The following is a 22182-nucleotide window of genomic DNA, read 5'->3' as shown; positions in this document are numbered from 1 at the left end:
GAGACACAAAAATCTGTATCCCATAAAACATGTAGATGAATACCCATAACAATACTGCTCACAAAAGACAAAGTCAGACATAACCCAAATGTCAGTCAATTGCTGAATGGGTGAGGCTGGGGTGTAGCTCGGTGCAGAATGCTTGCCTGGCATGCACACGGCCCTGGGTTGGATCCCCAGCACCATAAACAGGTGTGACTAGGCAAATAAAGTGCAATTTACACACACAGTGGAGTAGTTAGCAACATGAAGGAACTAAGTATTATCCTGTGTTACAACATGAATGAACTATGAAAACATACTAAGCAATACAAGACAGACACAGCACATTATGAACTGTACATTTCTATCTATATGAAACGTCTAAAGGAGTTGAATCCACAGGTAGGAAATGTAATCATGATTGCCAGTAAACAATCAGTTTGTAAGGGCAAAACTTGTGAATGATGGGGGAGACTGGCTTTCTTTTTAGGAAGATGGAAATGTTTTATGAGTCTAACGATGAATGAGATCCTACAAATACATTTAGAATATGATCTGAATAGAACAGAAGAGCAATGCTTCTTTGCAAGACCATTCAGGTGAGCCAAGCATCACTAAGAGAGGATGCTAACCAAGGCTCGTGCTGGAATGTTGTAGAATATTATTTTAAGGTATGCTACTTTTGTTTATGCCGTGGAACATTTGTTTAATGATGCAAAGATGTGTTGCTTTCTTTTATGTTTCATTTATTTAACTCTGTGTGCTGTGATTCTTTGCCTGTCTAAAACACCTGATGGTCTAATAAAGAGATGAACGGCCAATAGCAAGGCAGGAGAAAGGATAGGCGGGGCTGACCGAGAGAATAAGTAGGAGAAAAGAAGGGGCAAGGGAGAACAAGGAGCAAGACATGAAAAAAAGAGTACAAAGTAAGGCAAACAACAGGAACATCGAGTTTTGTTATTATATCTAGGTGGATTAAAGGGTAATGGAAGCTAGGTGTGATAATTAATATATATTACATCAGCATGCTGAGGCAGGAGGACCACAGGGTAAGTTTAAAGTAAGTCTATGGTATACAGTAAAAAGTCATACCCATATATAAAAGGTGATCATGATGGAGAGATGTGCATATATTTATAATAATGTGTGTGTCTACAAGGTATTAAATCAGGAGATAAAATGTCACCTTTTAGATTCTAACAACTGTCTAAAATTCTCAAATAATTAAAAATCAAATATAAAAATTAAAATTTTTTAATAATGATGTACTTAAAATATTACCAGTGGGGGGGAAAACATTTGTTTAGAAACAGTAATGAATTTTAAAATTTGAAACATATTTGCTTTAAAAACATCATAGAATGCAGGTTTTGAGAGGATCAGTGACACTGTAAGGGATTCTAAACAGACACTGGTACTCACTCCACCCTGTACCCCTAGACTACTGAGACAATGGCGGGAAACAAAGACTGCTTTCCCCTGCAGTCCTGACAGCTTAAGTGGACAATGTGTTTGACGGCTCTGTGTTTTCCTAATACAATAAACTGTAGGTTGGCTACAGAAAATACAGAAAGAAACCAGGAGTCTTTCTCTTCCTGGTTTGGACAAATTCTAAGTGAGCCCAACACCTTTATCCATTTCAGGCTCCTAGTCCTTTAAAATACAAGGAAATAAGCATTCTGTGAATTTAATGTACTACCCAGCTACCAATACTGCGTTCTATCCTTCTGGAACAGAACTCCACTCCTGAATTCTACCCGACATATACACACACACAGAAATACTCAGTAACTACAGACTGCAATGTGCAGATACACTTACTTATCTTTGTAACGAGAACCCAACATTTCTCAAATAGAATATTTAAATTAATTATGAAGCAGACAGGAAATAAATACTATGCAGACACAATAAGGATATATTGCAGAAATGGAGGAAATGACACATGCCTGTAATCCCAGCACACGGGAGGCCGAAACAGAATTTTGAGTTCAAGACCCGCCAAAGTTACAAAGTAAGACTCTGTCCCCACAACCCCGCACAGAGGCTATAATAAAGTGGTGAGCTAAAAACTACATGCATAATGTGTACATGTGTATAATTGTGTAAAATCCCAGGATTATTCTTCAGAGGGCAAGTGAGACCCCGGAGACAGGGAGGGGGACACTGGCCAACCTTTTGTCAAACACATACTACACCTAGTGCATTCACAAACAGCAAATGACTATTTCATCATTTGAAGAAGCAAAGCTTTTCTGTTACACACAAAACTTTACTCTGAGAAAGAGTATATGAGGGTAAAGAAATCCACTGATCATGTAAAATTTCATGGGTGGTTATGCAAGTAGCTATTTACAAAAGAATAAACTTCATTGAGAATACCTCTGAAAATAACTGTCCTGAAGGAAAAAATACGGCTGGGCCCATCACTGACCTTACCTCAATGATATACTTCTCCAGGGACTTGATATCCTCCAGAGCTTCCGGGTCTTGGTGGATAACCACAATTTCCTTCAGAGGATACTAGAAGGGAAGGGAGGGGAGATGAGCCAAGGGTCAGCTCCTCCAGATGGCAAAACGCTGGCTGCTCCTCTAGCCAAAGTTTACCTGAATATTTAGCTAACCTAGTGCTGAGTCCCTCATACTCTACTGCAGAAAAGGACAAGGAATTCTGCCACTGCTGGAAGGGCTACACTAAAATTTCCTAAGATACAGATCTGTGCCAGTCTGGTACCGAAATAACAATTCAAACCTTTATTGGAACAGTCTTCCGGTCTCGTATCACTCGCCCGAGTTCAATCACAGACTGCATTCTAGACACGGCATTCTCCGTTTTCTTGTCAATCAGCTCTTCTCTGATACACAGACACAAGAACATGAAAGATCATTACTCTTAAAAGGTGAAAATCTGAAACAGTTATGCTTAAGAGATCAAACTAGGTCTCCAGTGATACAGGACATCGCTCACTCCCACCTCGAGGGGCATACAAAGAGCTTCCAGGGTGTTTACATCTCACCCAACCGTAACTCTAAAGGAGGCTGCGACACCACCTAACCATGTGGGCCCCTGCGGCAGGAGAGCAACGGCATCCGCCAAGGTGGTCCAAGGGTTTAGGAGGTAGAGCAGGGAAATGAGTCCTCTCCCACTCCTTCCTGGTGAGCTTAGAAACCTACATGTACTTTCCCTTTCCCATGGCCTGGGTGACGTTTCTGTATTTGATTCCTACCGAACACGTGGCAGCATGAGGTAGTGGATGCTGAGTGTGTCCTTGTCCCGAACAGAAACGGGATCAATGAGCGTCTTTAGATTCTGGTACATCAATTCGGTAAGAAATGGTGTGTAAGGAGCCTGTGTGAGGATGGAGGAGAGAATGTCACTCAGTGGATCTATCTTAGACTAAGAAATGAAAACAAGTCACTGTAGAGAGTGATACAGTAATACACAGACAGGGTGGTCATTAGACATCCCTTTTCAAAGAAATGACTTCATATGTGTGAAAGCACAGTAGTAGGGCTACATCACAGGACTGAAAATATCTCTGCATGTCTTGTATCCAAAACCAAAGCACATCAGGAGCCCCTGAACAAGTGCCCGTTATGTCTAAATACACAAATATTACACACTTAAAACCTAGAAACCATATCTGTAAAGCAGAAAAACCCACACTTGCATCAGTGGATGCAGGTGTAGGAAGCTAGATGTGGATGGCACCAAGATCTTGCAAAAGGGCAAAATCTCCCGTGAACTTTACAGGCTCAACAGAAGGCTTGCAACACTATACTGGAGCAGCAGAACAGGACACAGGAAAATGGAGCGGCAGCCTTCCCACTCATATGCCATTTCACTCAGTTTAGCTAATAGGAATCAGTGTCAAACAGTCATACTTTTCTACCGGCGCTAAGCTATGATCTGCTTGATGACGTAGGTATGAGTTTAGGAATCTTTTCATTACTCACAACTACTGAAGTCACATTAACAAGATTGAGGTCTTAACATGCTAGCTGCTGAACTGCCAATGATTAAGCAGTTAGTATTTCTCAGCTGGTGCTTGGAGTAAGGGTTAGACACATGAGCTGTTAGATTTCTGAAAAGGGGCTACAGATAGGCTCTGCTGATGCTTCTATAGAGAACAGATGGGTGCTACAGCAGGGGGTTGCTGTACGCAGCTCAGTTTTGGAAAGGGGTTGAGCAGCTCACCATCAGTCTGCACAGAGAGAGCAGGACACTGAACAGTGTCTCCAGAGCCATAACACAGTCTTCGGTCCCACTCTCACCCTGAAGAATAAGAGAAACAAACGTTCGGCTTCTAGTATAAGCATGCCATTAAAACAGATGTAAGGAGAAATGGCCACACCCATCAGCCCTGGGGCCATGCAGGGCACTCAGAGGCCAGCAAGGGACAGTAGTCTGCTGCTCCCTGACCGTCTCTACTGGAGGTCAGAGAAATAGGGAAGTGGCTCTCTAAGTGGGAGCCATAGACTGACTACGAACTTGGGGAAGGGGGTGTAGATGGATTTCAATACAACAGGAGGAATTAGGTAAGCTATCGCTTTAAAAAAAAAAGGTATATACCATGTGCTTTTAAAGTAACTATACTGATTCATGGTAAGAAAAAACAGCCTGCAGTGAGGAAGCTGCCGCTGTCTTGCCTCACTATAAACTCTGCACAAGCCAGGATGAGGCTAAGAAGCACAGAATTAAACCGCTCACCCCCAGCAGTCCCCTCCTCAAGGCTTTGTAAGCAGAAACAACTGCTGGGGGGACAGCTGGCCCAGTCAAACTGCCTCCAAGCTATGTAGGGAACTGTAAGAACGCTGTTTTCCTGAGCTGTCACCATGGTAGGGTAGGCTTTTTGTCACTGACGCTGCTGCTTTTGAGTCACCCATGCTCCGTGAGTCCTCACCCATTCTCCTCTAAGGAGCTCCAATAAAGTCAACTGGTTTACACAACTAGGCTTGGACGGAGGCAAGCCTTCAGCTGTCACTGGTATACTCGCTGGGGTGAAGAGATATTTATTCATGACTCCCTGGGAAAGTTTAAGGATTATAGCCATACTTGATAGTATTTGCACAATTCTAAGAAGTCTGCTCACTTTAGTCCTGTACCAGCTGAGACACTTCACCCCTAATGACCTGTCCTCTGTGTGTTAGAAAAATATTCAGGGTTACTTTTAGAACTCCTAAGTCCCAGCCTGCCAACTGCAATCATTATATTGTTAATGTACCATAAACACAAGACATCTTCAGAATAGAGTATTGACAATGCTGTTTTCCTTTGGACTTTTCTCATATTCTTTCTTTTTCTCTTCAAGACAGGGTTTCAGGACAGCTATATCTGTCCTGAAATTCACTCTGTAGACCAGGCTGGCCTCGAACTCACAGTGATTTGTCTGCCGAGTGCTGGGATTCAAAGGTGTGTGCCACCACCAGCAGCACTTCTTATTTTCTTTTGACTGTAAAACTTCAGATATTTGGTTATTCCTACCAGTTCTTACCTTTAATCTTCTCCTGTTCATTCGGACATACCAATTGGTCAGAATATCCACAAACTTGACCAGGCGAGGCACCACAGTATATAGTCTGTAAGCTAAAAGCAACACATTACTCAGATAACACAAGTCAGGCCTTGGAGTGGGGTAGAGGTAGATGTTAAAGAATTAGCAACCTCTTCAATGCAAGGTGCTCCACCCGCTAAGGGAACAGTGAGACTCAACCAATCAGATGGCTCATGTATCAAGACCATATGACACAGCAGCCAAGGTATTTAGGGGCACACAAAAATGATAGTGAGCAACAAGCAAACCCACATAGGTGAGAAAAACTGCACCCCTGTCCTGTGTGACTATGAAGTATGGTGAACAGCATACTTCCTGTGTGACTATGAAGTATGGTTGGGCAGCACCAAGAACCCAGCTCCACAACACTGTGTTGCCTCCTACCCTAACTAGAAGGCAGCAGAAAGCTTGCCTTAGATGCTCAGAGGCACAGCATGCACCAGCAAGGCGTGACCAGGGGCCATTTTGCCCTGCAGAAAATATCTGGCAAAGATTGAGAAGATATTCTCATGGTATAAATATGCAGAGTGACAACACCACTTTCTACCGAGTGCCACGGGGACGCTGCTCAGTCGGCATCTTACAGAGCACAGCACATCCCCACTAAGGAGAAAGACCCAGCCAAACAAACTGCTGACAGTGCCACAGTTGCTCCACTAGGACAAGATGGAAAGGGCAGAGCTGCTCTTACTGTGGTTCACAGAACCAGAATTCAGGGCCACAGTCATGAGCTGGTCAAACACTTACAGACAGGTGGTTCACAGAACCAGAATTCAGGGCCACAGTCATGAGCTGGTCAAACACTTACAGACAGGTGGTTTCAGCAGTTGGGGTGTAGCAGTCTTGCAGTGAACTTGTAAAGGTGGCTACACGACCTTGGGTGTGGCCTCAGGCAGACAGGAGAGCAAAAGGAAAGCCATGCCTCAAGCTTCCCTCTTCTGAGGCCATGCCCAAGGGGTGTGGCCACTGTTATAATTGGGGCCTTTTCTGTTCAAGAGTTCACCATACTTCATTTTCTGGGAAGCTTGAGATTCCTGGGTTCAGGTTTCACCTTCTAAAGAGAAGTGAACCTCATACCTAATGAGCACACACAGCATGGAGACAGAAGCAGCTCTTCCTGAGGGAGCTAATAGTAACTGGCAACTCCCATAAGATGCCACCAGCACCCTGTAGACATGTTCCTTCATGGTCTTGTTTGATGCAATGGACATGTGACCTCTGGGTCAGGAATTGTCCTCTGAGGGTGGCTAGCTTCCTGTGTATGTCCCTCATCATACAGACACTCATCTGTCTAGTTCCTATGCAAACTGGGTTCTGTCCTAAGTGTACAATCTCTAGATTCCCCTTCATGGGAAGTCACGGCAGCTAGTGAGGAAAGATAGTAGGGTTCTTGTGCAGAGGATCGTCCAAGAACAAGTCTGTACTCCTCAGACTAAATTCCCCAGAGCCCTGAAATAAACTTCTTTCTACAACTAATGGGCCTCAGGGGTATTGAAAAAAAAATTATCTATGTTATCTCCCAAAACGCGCTCCACGTTACTAAGGGACAAAGTTGAAATACCAAAAGAACAGCTGTAAGAGGGTAAACAGGCCCCAACCCTGGGGAGACAGCATGAGAAGACTCACCTGCCATTTCTGTCTCGAAGAACCCAATGAGGGACTGCATGAAGGACAGAATCCACCGGTCGGTGATGTTAGGGCTCTCTCTGACCGTGTGCTCATTGTACAGGAATTCCACTCCATCTTCCTACAGACAGACACCCAGTGAGATGTTCACATGCACAAAGGGGGAACTAATACCAAGAAAAACAGTGTGCGCGCCATCTATGTGCCTGTGTTACACAGACATCAGAAGAGGGCACCGGAGCCCCTGGAGCTGGAGTTGTAGGTGTATGTGAGCCACGTAATATGGGTGCTGGGAACCAAATTCAGGTCCTCTGGAAAAACAAGTACTCTTACCCGCTGGGCAGTCTAGACCTACCAAATGCTTTCCATCAGTTAAATGAAAGGAAGTAACGAAAAAAATAAAATAACCCTGGACTCTGCTAGCAGGCTGAAATCTGAAATACTCAGGCTGAACACCATCAAATCCTCAATGAATTGTGATTTTAAGTAAGGCTGGCTTCAAATTCACAGAGCCTGTCTCTACCTCCTGCATGCGGGTTAAAGGTGCGAGCCAGCACGGCCCAGCCCAACTACTATTCTTAACCCTAGCAACCCATTCTGAGTTGCTACCACTCCAAGTCTCGGCCCAAGGCTTTCCCTTACAAGTCTTCCCCGACCACACTCTCAAGAAATGGAGTCTGGCCCTGTCCTTCATCAGGTAACTCTGTCAGTAGCTGACTCTTATACTATCTCTAACCCCATACCCCATCAGTTCCAGGAAAGGAGGAGAACCTCACTCAACATGAAATCTCTAGGACAAACTGGCTGACCAAACTATGACACACCTCTTTATACAGAGGAGGCCGTGTCTTGCAGAGGACCACATACCTCTTGCGTTAGGCTTCCCCATGGCTCTGGGTTATCCAACAACAGCAGACAACAGAAGAAAAGTGGCCTCAAGGTCCCAGAGTCCCACCTCATAGCTCGGCATACACAGCCCAGCGTGGTCCATACCTTGTGAAGTCTAAAGACATTCTGGACGAAGAAGCGGTATGCATTGTACCACGGGAGGAGCACATCCTTAAGGACATCCCGCACCCCTTCCTCCTTAAAGCGGAGGTTCTCTGCTCTCACTACAGGGGAATTGATCAGGTACAACCTGGAAGAAGCAGAACATTTGCAAAGAAATAGATTTATATAGATGGTAAACCAAGTTACTACTACTGTGACACTGAGAAGGCAAGCCTTCTAGTTCCTCCTCCGGTCACAGAAGTCTTTTTCCTTTTACTAAGGACCGAGGAGGCCAGCTCAACTCCACTGTCCTACTGGAGAGGAGCAGTGCTCACACACTCACAGCCCCATCACTGGCGCACACGGGTTCACGAGGGGCGCTGCTACACTCCGGAGGACAACCCTCACTGTGGAGAACGGCCCAGCACAAATGGACAATGGTCAAACACAAGCCTGACATATGAATGAGAGGAAGGCCAGCCTCTCTGTTTGCTTCCAGGTCACAGGAACTGTCTGAAGGTGCACACCACGGGCTTGGGAGTGGGTGTCACCAATGACATGGGGATAACGAAAGAAATACCATAACACAGGGAACTTAGACAGGAGCTGAGGTAGAGACAATCTGTACCACCTGGGTGGTCATAGGCAGCTCATGGCATCCAGGAGAGTTTCTAGTCCTATGACTTCTAGGTTCGAAAGTCAAGAACTATAAAAATATAGCTTACCATACAGAGACCCAACACTTAAAGCCTAATTATCTAACAATCTGAGAACGGCAACTACAGGACCGGAGATACCCATGAAAGAACTGCCTTCCTACCTGAGGGCATCGGCACCATACTTATTGATGATGGAAACTGGATCTGGGTAGTTCTTTTTCCGTTTGCTCATTTTTTGGCCATCACTTGTAAAACAGAACGTAGACACAATTAAATAAGTAAATACAGGTGGTCTTTCTGTATGGGCGCAGGTCAAACGCAAGCACACAAACACAACTGGGAGATGAGATACAAGCCAGTCTACCCACGACGGCATGGTGTTTTTGTTTCTATTTTTAGGGTTTTTCTCTTTTGGCTCTTTATGAGATAGAGTTTCTCCAGATAGCCCTGGCTGTCCTGGACCTCTGTAGACCAGGCTGGCCTCACACTCAGAAGTTCATCTGCATCTGCTCCTGAGCGATAGGATTAAAGGCGCATGCCGCCACTGCCAGGGTTCTGTTCTTTTATATTAAATTTATTTTTTTGTTACTGTATATGTATATGTGCTTGATATAGCTGTGTGAGACATGAGCCATGGTCACAACTTCTCCTTCCATCCTTATGCGGGGTCTAGTGATCCAAGTCAGTCAAGTATGCACAGAAAGGGCCTTTACCCCTGGAGCCATGGAATGTTCTTTTTAATATCACTGTGAGTCTTTAGGGAAGTAGAAAGATGTTTTAGCATTTATTTATTCCAGAGCAATTAGGAACAGGGATGGACAGGTAAGTGTAGCAATAAGGTCCTATGGTGGTGAAACCATTTAACCTCACAGCTGTACTGGTGAGAGAGTAGTGTATTTAGGGCGCGCGTGTGTGTGTGTGTGTGTGTGTGTGTGTGTGTGTGTGTGTGTGCATGTGTCGTGGCGTACTGTGGAGGTCAGAGGGCGACTGTGTAAGTTGTCTTTCTCCTTCCACTTTAGCACTGGTTCTGGGGAAAGACGCTAGGTCATTGGGCTTACACAGCAGTGTTTTGCATGCTGAGTCATCTCATCAGCCAAGAAAATCACTAAAAGGCAGGAATGGGGGGGGGTGCTGCTCAGAGGTAGAGCATGTGGGAATCTCAGTACCAACAAGAAATAACCAAAAAAAAAAAGAAAAAAGAAAAAAAGAAGAATTTATAGGGTCCAATACCTATGTTCAGAATGGCATTTACCAACTCATCTGCTGTGTATCTTCAGCAAGGCACTTTCACTGTTCCTTCATTGCCAAAGGGCTTGATTCCAGAGCCCATGCCACATCACTGAGAGGCAATGTGTTATGCATGGCAGTGTGCATGTAGGCCTGGCTAAGGAAGCAAGTATTAATTGGTGCTACTCTCTTCCTCTTCATACAGCATATGAAGCAGAGTGTCTGTACGGATAAATATTCTCTTTCGCTTAAAACATGTGTTTATTGTATCTACAAATATTTTAATTACAGCTTAGAAAACCACACTATAGCGGTTGGGTTTTTGTTTATTTCACACAAATTAGTTACCTAAGAGGAAACCAAAATTGCAAGTGCCTCCATTGGACTGGCCTGCAAGCAAGCCTATGCGGCACTTTCTCGACTAATGACTGACATAAGAGAGGCCAGCTCACAGTAGGAGGTGCCACTCCTGGGAAGGAGGTCCTGGCTGGTATAAAAAAACAGGCTGAGGAAGCCACAGGGAACAAGCCAGTGAACACTCCTTCATGGCCTCTGTTTCAAGCCCTGCCCTGACTTCCTTCCGTGATGACCTGAAAGTTATAAGATGAAAAGAACCATTTCCTCCTCAAGCTGTTTTTGGTCATGATTTTTATAACAGCAAGAGAAGCCTCAAGACACATACCCAATAATTTGGCATCCAGAGCTTAACAATAAAGAATGTTACCTGTGCAAATCAGAATCTGATACCAACTAAATGGTGATAGCTTTGCAAAAACCAAGAATATGCTCTTCCGTGGCTAGGAAGGGAGACTGTCACAGAAGACAGGTTCCAAATATACATGGAGAATTATTGTTTATTTTTACTAACTAATCTAAGACTACTAATACAATTAAGAAATAATTTTCCATAGGAAGCGAAGACCCTGGGAGGAGCCTGGTGTGGTGCTGTGGCTCTTCTCCTGCAACTCACAGGGTCTCTGAGATCCAGAGTTTCCCCATGTATGACAAATAAAATCCATGTAGGAGTGAAACACAGATGAAGTGAGACATGAACACTAAGGTACCTTACAAAATACTAAGCTAGGTAAGCTTAACTCCATTGCTAGTGACATCACTAGAAACACTGTTACTACTAACAAGATCCATATGTCATGTCTTGTTCTGTCTACAAGAGGCCTGGCCCACAATAGTCTTCCCACTAAGACACATGAAGTAAGCAGAGAAGACAGAACAAGCGTGTCAGAAACAGGAGTGTAGAGGGCAAGAGTCCTTTGTGCTCAGGTAAGCACTAGAGAAACCAGGAATGTCAAGCATACAGGCTTGTCTCTGCGAGGGCACCGGTGTGCATACCTGTTTTTCACCCACAAGGCTGGGAGTGGATGCAGTTAATAGCCCAGTGAGCTGTGCTATCCATAGGCCCAGGCCACACCCGAGTCTCCCAGACTATTATGTTTAACCCATTCTCTTCTCCACAGACTTTAGCTGTGTTTTCAGTCAATAGAACCCATCTTAAGGGGAGATGTCACATGTCCTTTATAGGTTAGTAACCTCTATGCTGTCTGTATGACTGAGACCATACTTGATCTTCCTGCAGGTCCCTAAGCTATAGAACCCATCTTCATGGGAGAGGTCGCATGTACTTTGCAAGAGTTTTGATGTAATCAAGCCTTAAGTTTTATCGTGTACATGGGATTGAGATAATTATCACCAGGAAACTTTTTCCCAGAGTTGTACTGTATGTCAAAATAAACTGCCCAGTGTCAGACTCTAAAGGTCTGAACCAACACTGGCTGAGTCTTGCAGAACTGGATTTTCTTCTGGCCTCACAAAGATTGTTTCTCTGCATTTGCAGAAGACCCCTCACAGGAGCAGCAGCGGGTCATGGAACCATAGCACACACCTGTAATCTTAGTACTCGAGAGGCCAAGGCAGGAAGAGGTTAAACCTGAGGCAACTCTGCCTCAGGAAAAGAAAATGGAAAGAGAGAGTAAGAAGTATGAAACAGGTGGGCACGAATCAGAGATAGGCAGATCTCTGTGAGTTCAAGATTAGTCTTGCCTACAAGATTAAGTTCCAGACACCACCTCAAAAGGAAAAAACAACAAAAAACAAGTTTGAGACTAGGAAAGGGGCACTAGAGCTCAAAGTTGGTGGTGCTAAACTTCTCTATTCAAAGAGAAAATGGTTGCTTTGAAGACAAATTTCAAGGATAAAGAGTATTAGAGCCGAAACGCATCACTACAGAGAGGGCTGCACCTGCCTTGCCAAGATGAGTCCATTCACAATCACATTCTTGAAAGGTGGTTGTCCAAAGAGGGCTGTGGCCAGCACTAGTAGGGTGTAAAACCTGTAAAACAAACAAACCAGAATAATTCATTAAAAGTAGAAAAGGAATCTAAGTACAGGAAAATACGTATTTATTCACTAGACTGAACTTTTAGTTTTGAGTCACTATACTTGAATGTGATTGATTTCTTTGTTTATTTTTTACTTATGGGATATGTGTTGGTCAGACAACTTGTGGGAGTGATCTCTTTCCACCTTGTGGGTTCTGCAAGGTTATTGGACTTGGTGGTAAGTGCATTTACTCACTGGGCTACCTGGCCAGCCCTATACTGTACCTTCTTGATAATCATATAAAGTGACAGATACAAATGTATCATGCTCATGACAGATCACTCAAATTGATTGCCAAAAAGCAATTTTCTTAAAACAAAAATCTGCAGTGAGGAATCACTGGCAACACTTTCAGGCAAGCCCAGGATGCCCAGAGAAGCCAGTTGAGAGACATGCCATGCTTCCTACAAGATCATACGGGACAGACCATGTGATGACCAAAGACACAAACAGCACTTAGACTACAGAACCAGAAAATGCTTCTGCGCCATAAGGTAAGAAGCCTCCCACTTAGGCAGCGTTCATAGCCTTGTCACCATAAATGGGGACATTCTTGTTCCTCTCTGAGTGGCTTCCTCTATCAGGGAGATGTTCTCCTGTCATCTTGACACCAAGAACACAAACTGAAGAAGGCCAGAGTCCATTCCTGGTATCAATACCCATCCAGATATCCCTTTCTGTTCCACAGGACACACTATCTGGTGCCCAGGAGACAGCTCAGGCAGAGAAAAGGGAGCTGGAAGCAGACAGCGAGGACAAGGGACCCATAAGAGGTCTTCAACAACTGCCAGACTTCACTTTTGCCTAGAGAAGTCAGCTCACCCATCAGTAAGTAATCTGACCCTCCTGAAACACGGGAACCTGTGGGGCTGAAGAGAGGGGTGAGCATTTGAGAGCGCAGACTGCTCTTGCAGAGGACCGGAGTTCTGTTCCCTGCACTCACATCTCATGGCTCACAGCAGCCTGTAATTCTAGTTCCAGAAACTCAGACACCCTCTTCTAGCCTTGGCACTGCACTTAGCACGAAACCACACTCAGGAAGTGAGTACACACATGCACACATATTTAAACAAACAAAACAGTTAGATGACAACAAAAGCCTCAGAAATTTGTTTCTGGAACACCCTCTGGCAGTCACTGGAGTCTGAGGACAGCTCACCACAGAGGGTTAAGGCCTGGGAGAAACCACAGCAGCAACTCTTTAACCACAGCCCTGCGGCACCGTTGACAATGAACTGAGTCGGCACACGGGCCACAGAGCCCACCCAGGAGAAGAAGGTAAATGACCTCCTAGTGAGCATGACAGCACAGTTCCAAACAGGGCTCTGCTAAATGAAACTCATTCCCAAATCCCCCACATGCCTGGATTTCCCCAGAATGTTAATACATGGGCTGGCCTTAACTTTTGAACACATTTCCAACTACCTTCCAATTTCTAGCCAACTTGCTGCTGCTATAAAAACGATTTAAATGTCTGAGTAAAAGATTTTAAATAAATAAGCTAAGAATATGTTGTATGAAGAGTTTGTTTCAATTTAACACATAGATATATTTCCCAGTGTGAAATAATATAAACTGTAACAGTTTATATTATTTTTGTGATAGTCAGGATTCTGACTTGAAAGACATGCTGGTGCCCGTGCGGGGCAGGAAGGGCAGAGGGCAGAAAAGCCCGTCTCATTACCACATCAGCACGAGGCAGATGCATGTGGGTACTTAATAAACACATTCTAAATACAGCAAAACCGACAGAAATATCCAAAGAAAGAAGGGGCATACCATCCTCTGGTTTGATCGATGCCTTCGGCAATGAAGTCTGCAGGAAAAGTGTCCTCAAATTCTCGCTTGCTCTCAAATGGATAATGAACCTGGGCATAAGGCATACTTCCGCTCTCGAACCAACAGTCGAACACCTCAGAGACGCGCCGCAATGGTCCTTTCCCACAGCGGGATGGGATGGTCAGGTGGTCAATGCTGACAAACAGAAGATTTGCCACCTCTATTCGTTGTAAGTACAGAAGAACTTGCAGTTGAAATGCCAACTGGACAAGAATGTACTAAATGAGGGACCACGTGTGCAGTGGTGGTCCTATGAGGGTGTAAGACTGAAATCTCAGTGACATGGTACAGGTGATGATGGACAGCAAACAAAACTACTGCACAACGAGAAGAGACAGCATATGAAAGTATGCCCGGCTCACTGTGGCTAATGGCGAGCATAAAAAACTATGCAATCCATTTATGCATTTACTGTATTTTGTTTTCTAGTTTTGAGACAGGCCCCCATTGCCCAGGCTGCCCTTGAACTTGCTATGTAGCTGTGAATGGCTCTGAACTCTGATGCACCTGCCTCTACCACCTGAGTGTTGATTACAGCAGTCATGTCTGGCTTAAGTATTGCTTACTTGCTACCGCCATATAAGTATCTTGACTATATTAAAATAGGCCAGAGTGATGAACCTATCAGTACGATCTAGGTTTGTGCAAGCTCACTCCAGAATATTAGTTCAATTGCAAGTTTGTCTAATGACGCACTTTTCAGTACATACATACCTAGTAGATAAGTGATACATAATGCAAAAAAAAAAAAAAAATTGTGGCCTGTGGCCTGATGTGGTGGTGAACACCTTTAATCCTAGAACTCAGGCATGAGGCAGAGGCAGGTAGATCTCTGTGAGATCAAGGCCAGCATGATCTACATAGTGAGTTCTATGACAGCAAGGGTTACTATATTGTGATATCTAGCCTCAAAAAAAGTTGTCTCCAAAAGCTGAGAACAGCGGGAGCCCTCAAATCTGAAAGGTCGGTTGTCTACCAGTTATCTGACATTTCATCAAGGGGAGGATGCACCAACACAAACAGCATGGCTCATCAACCAAGCGACAGGCCAGTGCCTTCCCAATGCAGATCTGTAATTCCCGGTCTTCCCAGGACAGCAACATGGCAGGGAGTCGGGTGTTTGGGAACTGACCTCTCTCTGTGGAGATCTGAGATTTTTGTTCCCGACAATTCTTCAAGCTCTGCCATAGATCCAATGCAAACTACCTGTCAAGGTGAAGACAAAAGGAGCCCCTCAGAGGCAAGGAGACTATGCCGAGGTCACTTAGACAGTGTTCTGTCCAGTTTTTGAAACCTAATTTTCTTTTTCTTTTCTTTTCCTTCTCTTTTTTGGTTTTTTGAGACAGAGTTTCTCTGTGTAGCTTTGGAGCCTGTCCTGGAACTCCCTCAGTATACAGGCTAGCCTTGAACTCACAGAGATCCACCTGCCTCTGCCTCCCAAGTGCTGGAATTAAAAGCGTGCGCCACCACCACCCAGCTGAAACTCAGTTTCTTTACAAGCGGGTTAACAGAGCTCTCTGGGCTGAAGGGCAGCTAGCACCAACAGGGCTCATCTCTCAGGCGAGACTGCCAGCTCCAAACAAGTCAGTGCTGGCCTTGTTCCCGTCATTCGTTCCTCTTCTACAGGTCTGCAGCACAGGCCCCAAAGCACCACCGCCACCACCTCAAGAGGTGACTCTGGGGGATTTATCATAATCACATCTCCGTCTAAACTAATTAGACTATTAGTATAAAGCATCTTACTTTCTTCCTTGTACCTGGATCTGACTCTTTAATCTGTGATCTTTTCAAGTCAAGGCTAAAGCTAAATTACTGTGCTTGGAGTATATAAAAATAAAATTAGCCCAAGTCACGAGGAGTTGGGACTATGTTTAGGTGAAGAGCTGAGGTGGAGGTAGGTGGATCAGGTAATGAGGACCACATGACAGGGAGGGGTTGGAGCAGGACAGGCTGTGTGCTTTTGTGTAGGGAAAGGCCTGTTCCATAGAGTCACCCATGGCCTTTCTCTGCTCCTCCCCTTCTGTCCTGAAAAGCTCTCTGACTCAGTAACTACACTGTTGCCTTCCTGATCCTATAGGAAATCTACAAACCCTGGGTGTAGCTGCTCAACACTGTCGGCATGCTCATCACACTGGACAGAAGGCTCTGCCATGGAATAGCATCTGCCTACCCAAATATACATCTACACTCACATACAAACAACACAATTCCAGATGTCAAGGTATGCATGCAATGTCTGGGATGTTTCTTCTTTACCAGGTTTCCCCTTTTCACTATTCCTAAATTCAATTCGACTTTTTTTTCTTCAGACAGAGTCTGGCGATCTAGAACGTTCTGTAGAGAGCAGGCTGGCCAGAGACTGGCAGATTCACCAGCCTCTCCCCCGTGAGTGCTGAGATTAAAGGCATGCACCACACCCAACAGGTCAGTTTAACTTGAAGTTAGTTTTATAACTTGTGGCAGGGGGTAGGGAAAAATCAAAGCAACACCCACCCTAAAGTGTGGATTTCAGGGGAAAAAATTACTATTTTTCTCCCACTTTATAGAATAAAATTTAAAGCTGCACTTCCTCGAAAATTAAACCCTGACAAGCAATGGTGACACAGGCCTTTAATCCCAGCACTCGGGAGGCAGAATCAGGCAGTTCTCTATGAGTTCGAGACCAGCCTGGTCTCAACAGATAGTTTCAGGAAAGCCTCCAAGCCTCCAAAGCCACAGAGAAACCCTATCTTGAAAAACAAAAACAAAACAAAAATAAAAAACAAAAAACCCTAAAAAGATTATCTTACACTATTATTTAAACAACAATAAAAACAAAACAAACCAGTAAGATCCCCATTTTCGGCAACCCTCAACACAAAGCCATCTGCCCTGTCTCACCTCCTCGAAGTCTTCACTGACCCACAGTGGGATGGGGGTGCCCCAGTATCTGTTTCTGGAAATTGCCCAGTCCCGTGCCTCCTTCAGCCAATTTCCAAACCGCTTTTCTCGTACAAATTCTGGGACCCTGCCACAGACAGATTATATTACCAGTCATGCAGGAACAATAGAAGGTGAAAATGATAAACCAAGATGACACAAGCCTGTGTGGCACTTTGTGGAAACACTAAGCTAAGCTCACGACCAACAAGTCTGTGGGAAGTTTCTTTTTGCTATTTGATTATTCATTAAGTGGGCTGGCAACTGGGGAGTAGCAACCGGGGAGAAAGTTTCCATAAAGCCAAGGGCAGAGGATACCATGTATATCATATACAGTTCAAGAATGCCTGTTTAAAATAGAAGATGTAAGAACTCACTTTGTAAAACGCCTATGAAGAATGCAAGCACCCAAATTGGTTAAGTATAAATAAATGGCTTCGGCAAATACACACTAGACTTTATCATGAAAATTATTAGAGTTACTAGTTTGAGGATAGTCAGATAGCTTGTTCATGTGTTTCTGAGACATGGTCTCACTGTGTAGCCCTGGCTGTCCTGGAACTCACGATGTAGGGCAGGCTAGTCTTGAACTCAGAGGTCTGCATGCCTCTGCTTCCTGAGACCTGGGATCAAAGGTTGTGTCCCACCACATCTGGCTAAGATGTTTTTCCTAAAGTCAATTCATCCTGTAAATCACAGGCAGATGACACTTGCTATCTCTAATGGGTTTTACAGAGAAGAGTGAGTTATTACACACTCTACTGTAAGCAGGTATTACTTCAACTATGTATGATTCTGTGTCCCTTACACAGAGAATAAAAGCAGCTACAAATCAAAACGATTAGAGATGGGTACTTAATTCTGAGGAGCGAGTGCTGCACTCAGGAGTTAAATCTGAGGAGCGTGTGCTGTACTCACTGCACGAAGAAGACCACAGGAAGGGACACATCTCATGCTCACCAGTAACACAGATCATTGTTCTTCAGCAGCTGGTCCACCATGTGCTCCACTCGCACAAACCAGCTGGGCACTGACTTGTAAATGAGGGGAGTGTCTGACCTGGGAACCAGAACACAGAGACGGAACACAGATGCTCCAGTTAGATGGAGACAGCAGGCACCAAGGGCAAGACTGACTTTAATTCCTAATTAGCATCACTTCCTACGGCTCAGCCTTCTGCTGACATTCGATTTTATTTTAGATTACATATGTCTGGACCAGCAAGATGCTCAAAAGGTAAAGGTACATGCTGTCCAGCCCGATGACCTGAGTTTGATCTCTGGAACCAACACGGTGGATAGAGAGAAGCAAACTCTACACGTTGTTCTGATCTCCACACAGGCAGCACATACACTTAAAACAAATACACAGATGTCTAAGCTTCTCATCTCCTTTCAGATGAAACCAAGAAAGATAAAGGAAGAAAGTAGAACAAAATTAAGGGCTGGAGAGATGACTCAGCAATTAAACAGTGCCTGCTGCTCTTGCAGAGGCCCCAACTTGGGATCCCAGCACCCACAGCTCACGACAGTCTGAAACTTCAGCTTAAGGCCTCCTGACACACTGTTCTGGCTTCTGAGATCAAGCAAACACACACACACACACACACACACACACACACACACACACACACACACACACACACACACAATCACACCCTTACACACTCACTCACATACTTTTTTTTCCTTTTGTTAAAGCCTTAGAAAATGGTTCTTCTGATGGAACAGGGGCAAGGTAGAAAACGTGAGGATGGGGGCTGGAGAGATGGCTCAGAGGTTAAGAACACTGGCTGCTCTTCCAGAGGTCTTGAGTTCAATTCCCAGCAACCACATGGTGGCTCACAACCATCTACAATTCAATCTGGTGATATGTAATAAATAAATCTTAAAAAAAAAAAAAGAAAGAAAACGTGAGGATGAGTTTCAGGACACTGAATACCACCTTTTCATCTGCATACTTACAGGATGTTCTAAAATTAAAACTTGGTTACCTAAGGCAATTCCATCATAAAATTTCAGATACTTATCATCTTAAAAAAAAATAAATGACCACAACACAAAACAGATATGTATAGAAGACTATTCCCCCCACACACAATTTCTCTCCTAAAATAGTGTTACTAAACACCAGTTCCAAAGGCACCTTGGGACAGCCCAACTACGGAGGCCCAAGCAAAGCCACAAGTACACCCACAGCTGTGAAGCTCCCCACAACAGTCAGTCTGTCTCACCTCCAACAGAAAGGGTAGCTGTGAGTGAAGGTGCTGGCCATAAGCAGTCGGCCCTGTTCCTTCAACATCCTAATGATATTTTTGTCAGCATCCTGTTAAAAAAGTTAAAACTCAGTCATTAAGACACCCTAGCATACTTAATAACAGTATAAACATATTACTAAAATCTGATATTTCAGAATGAATAGTTTGAGGATAGTCAGATGTCACTGGAAAATTCCATTCAGGGGGCTGGAGATACGGCTAGAGGGTAGAAAGCTTACCCAGAATGCATGAGACCCTAGGCTTCACCCTCAACACCACATTAAAAAACAAAACCCGGGAAACTGCTCTGCTCTGCTTTAGCTACTTAAGTAATTTAAAAATATATCTGTAACTTTTTAGGCAGTGAAGTTCCCAAACAGAAACAATGACCTGAGCATAACAAGGCTGCTCCAGGACAAACTACAGTGCATTCTCCCAGCTCCCACGGATGGAACACATGAGGCCCTCTGAATGTGGCTCCTTATAGCTGATCTTAAGGGCTTAGACAAACTTTTAAAGCATCTACATTAATTCTAACAAAACTGTAAATAGTGAAGATTAATCAGTTGAATGAATTTCCTTACTGAGAAGCAAACTGAAACGAGTATGATGGGACCAACACCCTCTATGTAACACAAAGCACAGACCTTCACATACTGTCCCACAAAATGTGTCACTTCTTCTGTGAAGCAGCCTGAAGCATCCACAGGGCAAACAGGGGTCGAGTCTTTCTGAATGATGTTGAAGTCCATGCAGACCCGGTGGTCATCCTGAGAAAACAAGAACAGGCAGAGGGGCGGCTGGGGATAAAAGTGTCTAAGCACATGTGTGAACAAAGAGAAAGAAAACCTTGAGTTTATGGAGATTTGTAAGATAATTTAAATACTATCTTATACGTATCTAGTTAGCCTTCTACTTCTAAGTGGAGGTGATTTAAGGACGATATAAAATCTAGGCCTCACAGCTGGACAAAGGTTAGATTATCTAGCCCAATCATCCCAACCATTAGAGCAGTCACACATGAACATTCTAAAACTAAATCATAGCCAGGAACAGAGTATGTATCTTTAATCCCATCATTCAGGAGGCAGAGAGAGGTGGATCTCCTATTTCAAGAGTAGCCTGATCTACATAGCAAGTTCCAGGCCAATCAAGGATAAAGGCTACATAGTGAGATCAAGTCTCAAAAAAACAAAACTAAGTCAGGTGGTGGTGGCACACGCCTTTAATCCCAGCATTTGGGAGACAGAGGTAGACAGATCTCTGTGAGCTCAAGGACAGCCTGGTCTACAGAGTAAGTTCCAGGACAGCCAGGGAAAAGCAAACAAACAAAAAATAACCAAAAAACCAAACTGAAACAAAAACCTAAACAACAATAACAAAATACAACAAAAATCCCCCACTAAGTTAAATTTTATTGAATATACATGCATATCTGAAAAGCCACGTCACTGAGTGGAAGACACATGGTTAATGTACATATAACTTTGCATCCTATCAAGAGATTCCGAAGACGACAGTACTAGTCTCAAGTATTCCCTGTCACTCAGTAAAGAGGGTGGCACAGCTTTCCTAGGTTACAACATGATGTTTCAGAAGTGGATCCAAAGTGTCACTCATTAACGCTCCTTGTGAGGGACGCTGAGCACTTTACTGCATTTGCCCATTTAACCTTCGAAAGGAAGCTACCAGAAAGGCACACACAACTGTTTTAGGATTTACAATAGCTCAAAGTTTGACCTGCTTCCAGAAACCAACAAGAGGAATTTGGACTGCAGATGACAAGTTTTCTACGCCATCTTTGGGAGCAATGGGGCAGAAAAAAGCCGACTCCACTTGGCAAGAGGGAGAAGCTTAATGAGACTTATGACTCAGCATCCTGGGCAAAGTGGCTGCTGACATTTACTTCTCAGAAACACAGCTGCAAGATTATGCTACTCACAGCACCAAAGTAAGGGGCCTGGTGCACAACTCCTGTGCCTTCTTCATCCTTCACATAGTGGTCAACAAGCACGGTGAAGGCCCCGTTCTCTTTACACTGGAAAAGAAAGGATGCAGAGCTTTAGAGGAAACACAGGGAGAAGAGTCTAAAATCAACTGTTGACCATGCAACTAGAAAAGACTAAATAATTCAAATTAGGAAGGCAAACACAGAGAAGTGGAGACAGGAGTCCCTCAGACAAGCCTGGCTAGACAGATTAGCTGAATTGGAAGTTTCAGGTTCAGTAGGAGACCCCGCCTCAGTAATTAAAGTGGAAAGTAATCTAAGAAGATATGGCATCAACCTCTGGCCTCCACATGTATGCACATGTGAACACACACATGCAAACACACACACACACAGAAAAGAGAGAGATACAAAGGGGGAGAGACTTGAAAGTGAACTAAACTCAGTAATACAGTGACAGAAAAGCAAAGGGTATTTAAAACAGGAGATAACTTAAAGCAAAAGCAGAGGATGGGAAAGGAAAAAGCTCATCTGGAGATGCTGGTCAGTGATAGAATGCTACTTAATTCAAAGTTTTCTAACACTAAAGCAGAGTTTTGGATTCAGACACACAAGAACAATATAGTAAGGAGGTCATGTGAGTTCCACTCATCACCTCAGTCCTATTACCAAAGACATGAATGTAGACAGCCATTCTGAACTTGCCTTAATAAAGTAGTCAAACAATGGCTTGTATTTCTTGCCTTTAAGAGAGGCTCCAGGAAACCTTGAAAAAAGAATATA

At 44.1% G+C, this 22182-nt stretch overlaps 1 protein-coding gene, 1 long non-coding RNA gene and 1 other non-coding gene across 4 annotated transcripts in view; 1 reads left to right on the top strand and 2 right to left on the bottom strand.

Moving 5' to 3' along the window:
* LOC121143650 overlaps nt 1-20178 on the top strand; it is a 39154-nt gene extending 18976 nt beyond the window's left edge. Inside the window, exons 3-7 of one of the 2 annotated variants that reach the window (XR_005880930.1) lie at nt 12792-12930; nt 13125-13264; nt 16353-16496; nt 16585-16699; nt 19812-20178. This is a non-coding gene — a long non-coding RNA (uncharacterized LOC121143650). Of the gene's footprint in view, nt 1-12791; nt 12931-13124; nt 13265-16352; nt 16497-16584; nt 16936-19811 lie in introns of those variants that run through there. The other variant, XR_005880929.1, reaches the window with a different exon arrangement.
* Iars1 (isoleucyl-tRNA synthetase 1) overlaps nt 1-22182 on the bottom strand; it is a 45136-nt gene that overhangs the window by 11233 nt on the left and 11721 nt on the right. Inside the window, 17 exon segments of the mRNA XM_005066311.4 lie at nt 2422-2505; nt 2735-2837; nt 3210-3331; nt 4181-4258; nt 5478-5569; nt 7164-7284; nt 8157-8301; nt 8974-9057; nt 12300-12386; nt 14216-14410; nt 15408-15481; nt 17156-17282; nt 18155-18253; nt 19428-19519; nt 20099-20221; nt 21394-21489; nt 22105-22165. Of these exon segments, the coding sequence (XP_005066368.1) occupies nt 2422-2505; nt 2735-2837; nt 3210-3331; nt 4181-4258; nt 5478-5569; nt 7164-7284; nt 8157-8301; nt 8974-9057; nt 12300-12386; nt 14216-14410; nt 15408-15481; nt 17156-17282; nt 18155-18253; nt 19428-19519; nt 20099-20221; nt 21394-21489; nt 22105-22165 (1783 nt within the window).
* LOC121143803 lies at nt 10755-10884 on the bottom strand. The gene has a single exon (XR_005881127.1). It is a non-coding gene; the product is annotated as a small nucleolar RNA SNORA24 (small nucleolar RNA).

Source organism: Mesocricetus auratus, unplaced genomic scaffold, assembly GCF_017639785.1.
Source record: "Mesocricetus auratus isolate SY011 unplaced genomic scaffold, BCM_Maur_2.0 Super-Scaffold_100013, whole genome shotgun sequence".
In the NCBI taxonomy this organism is placed as follows: Eukaryota; Metazoa; Chordata; class Mammalia; order Rodentia; family Cricetidae; genus Mesocricetus; species Mesocricetus auratus.
Note: the sequence above shows the minus strand (reverse complement) of the source record. Positions and strands in the feature narration are given on the sequence as shown.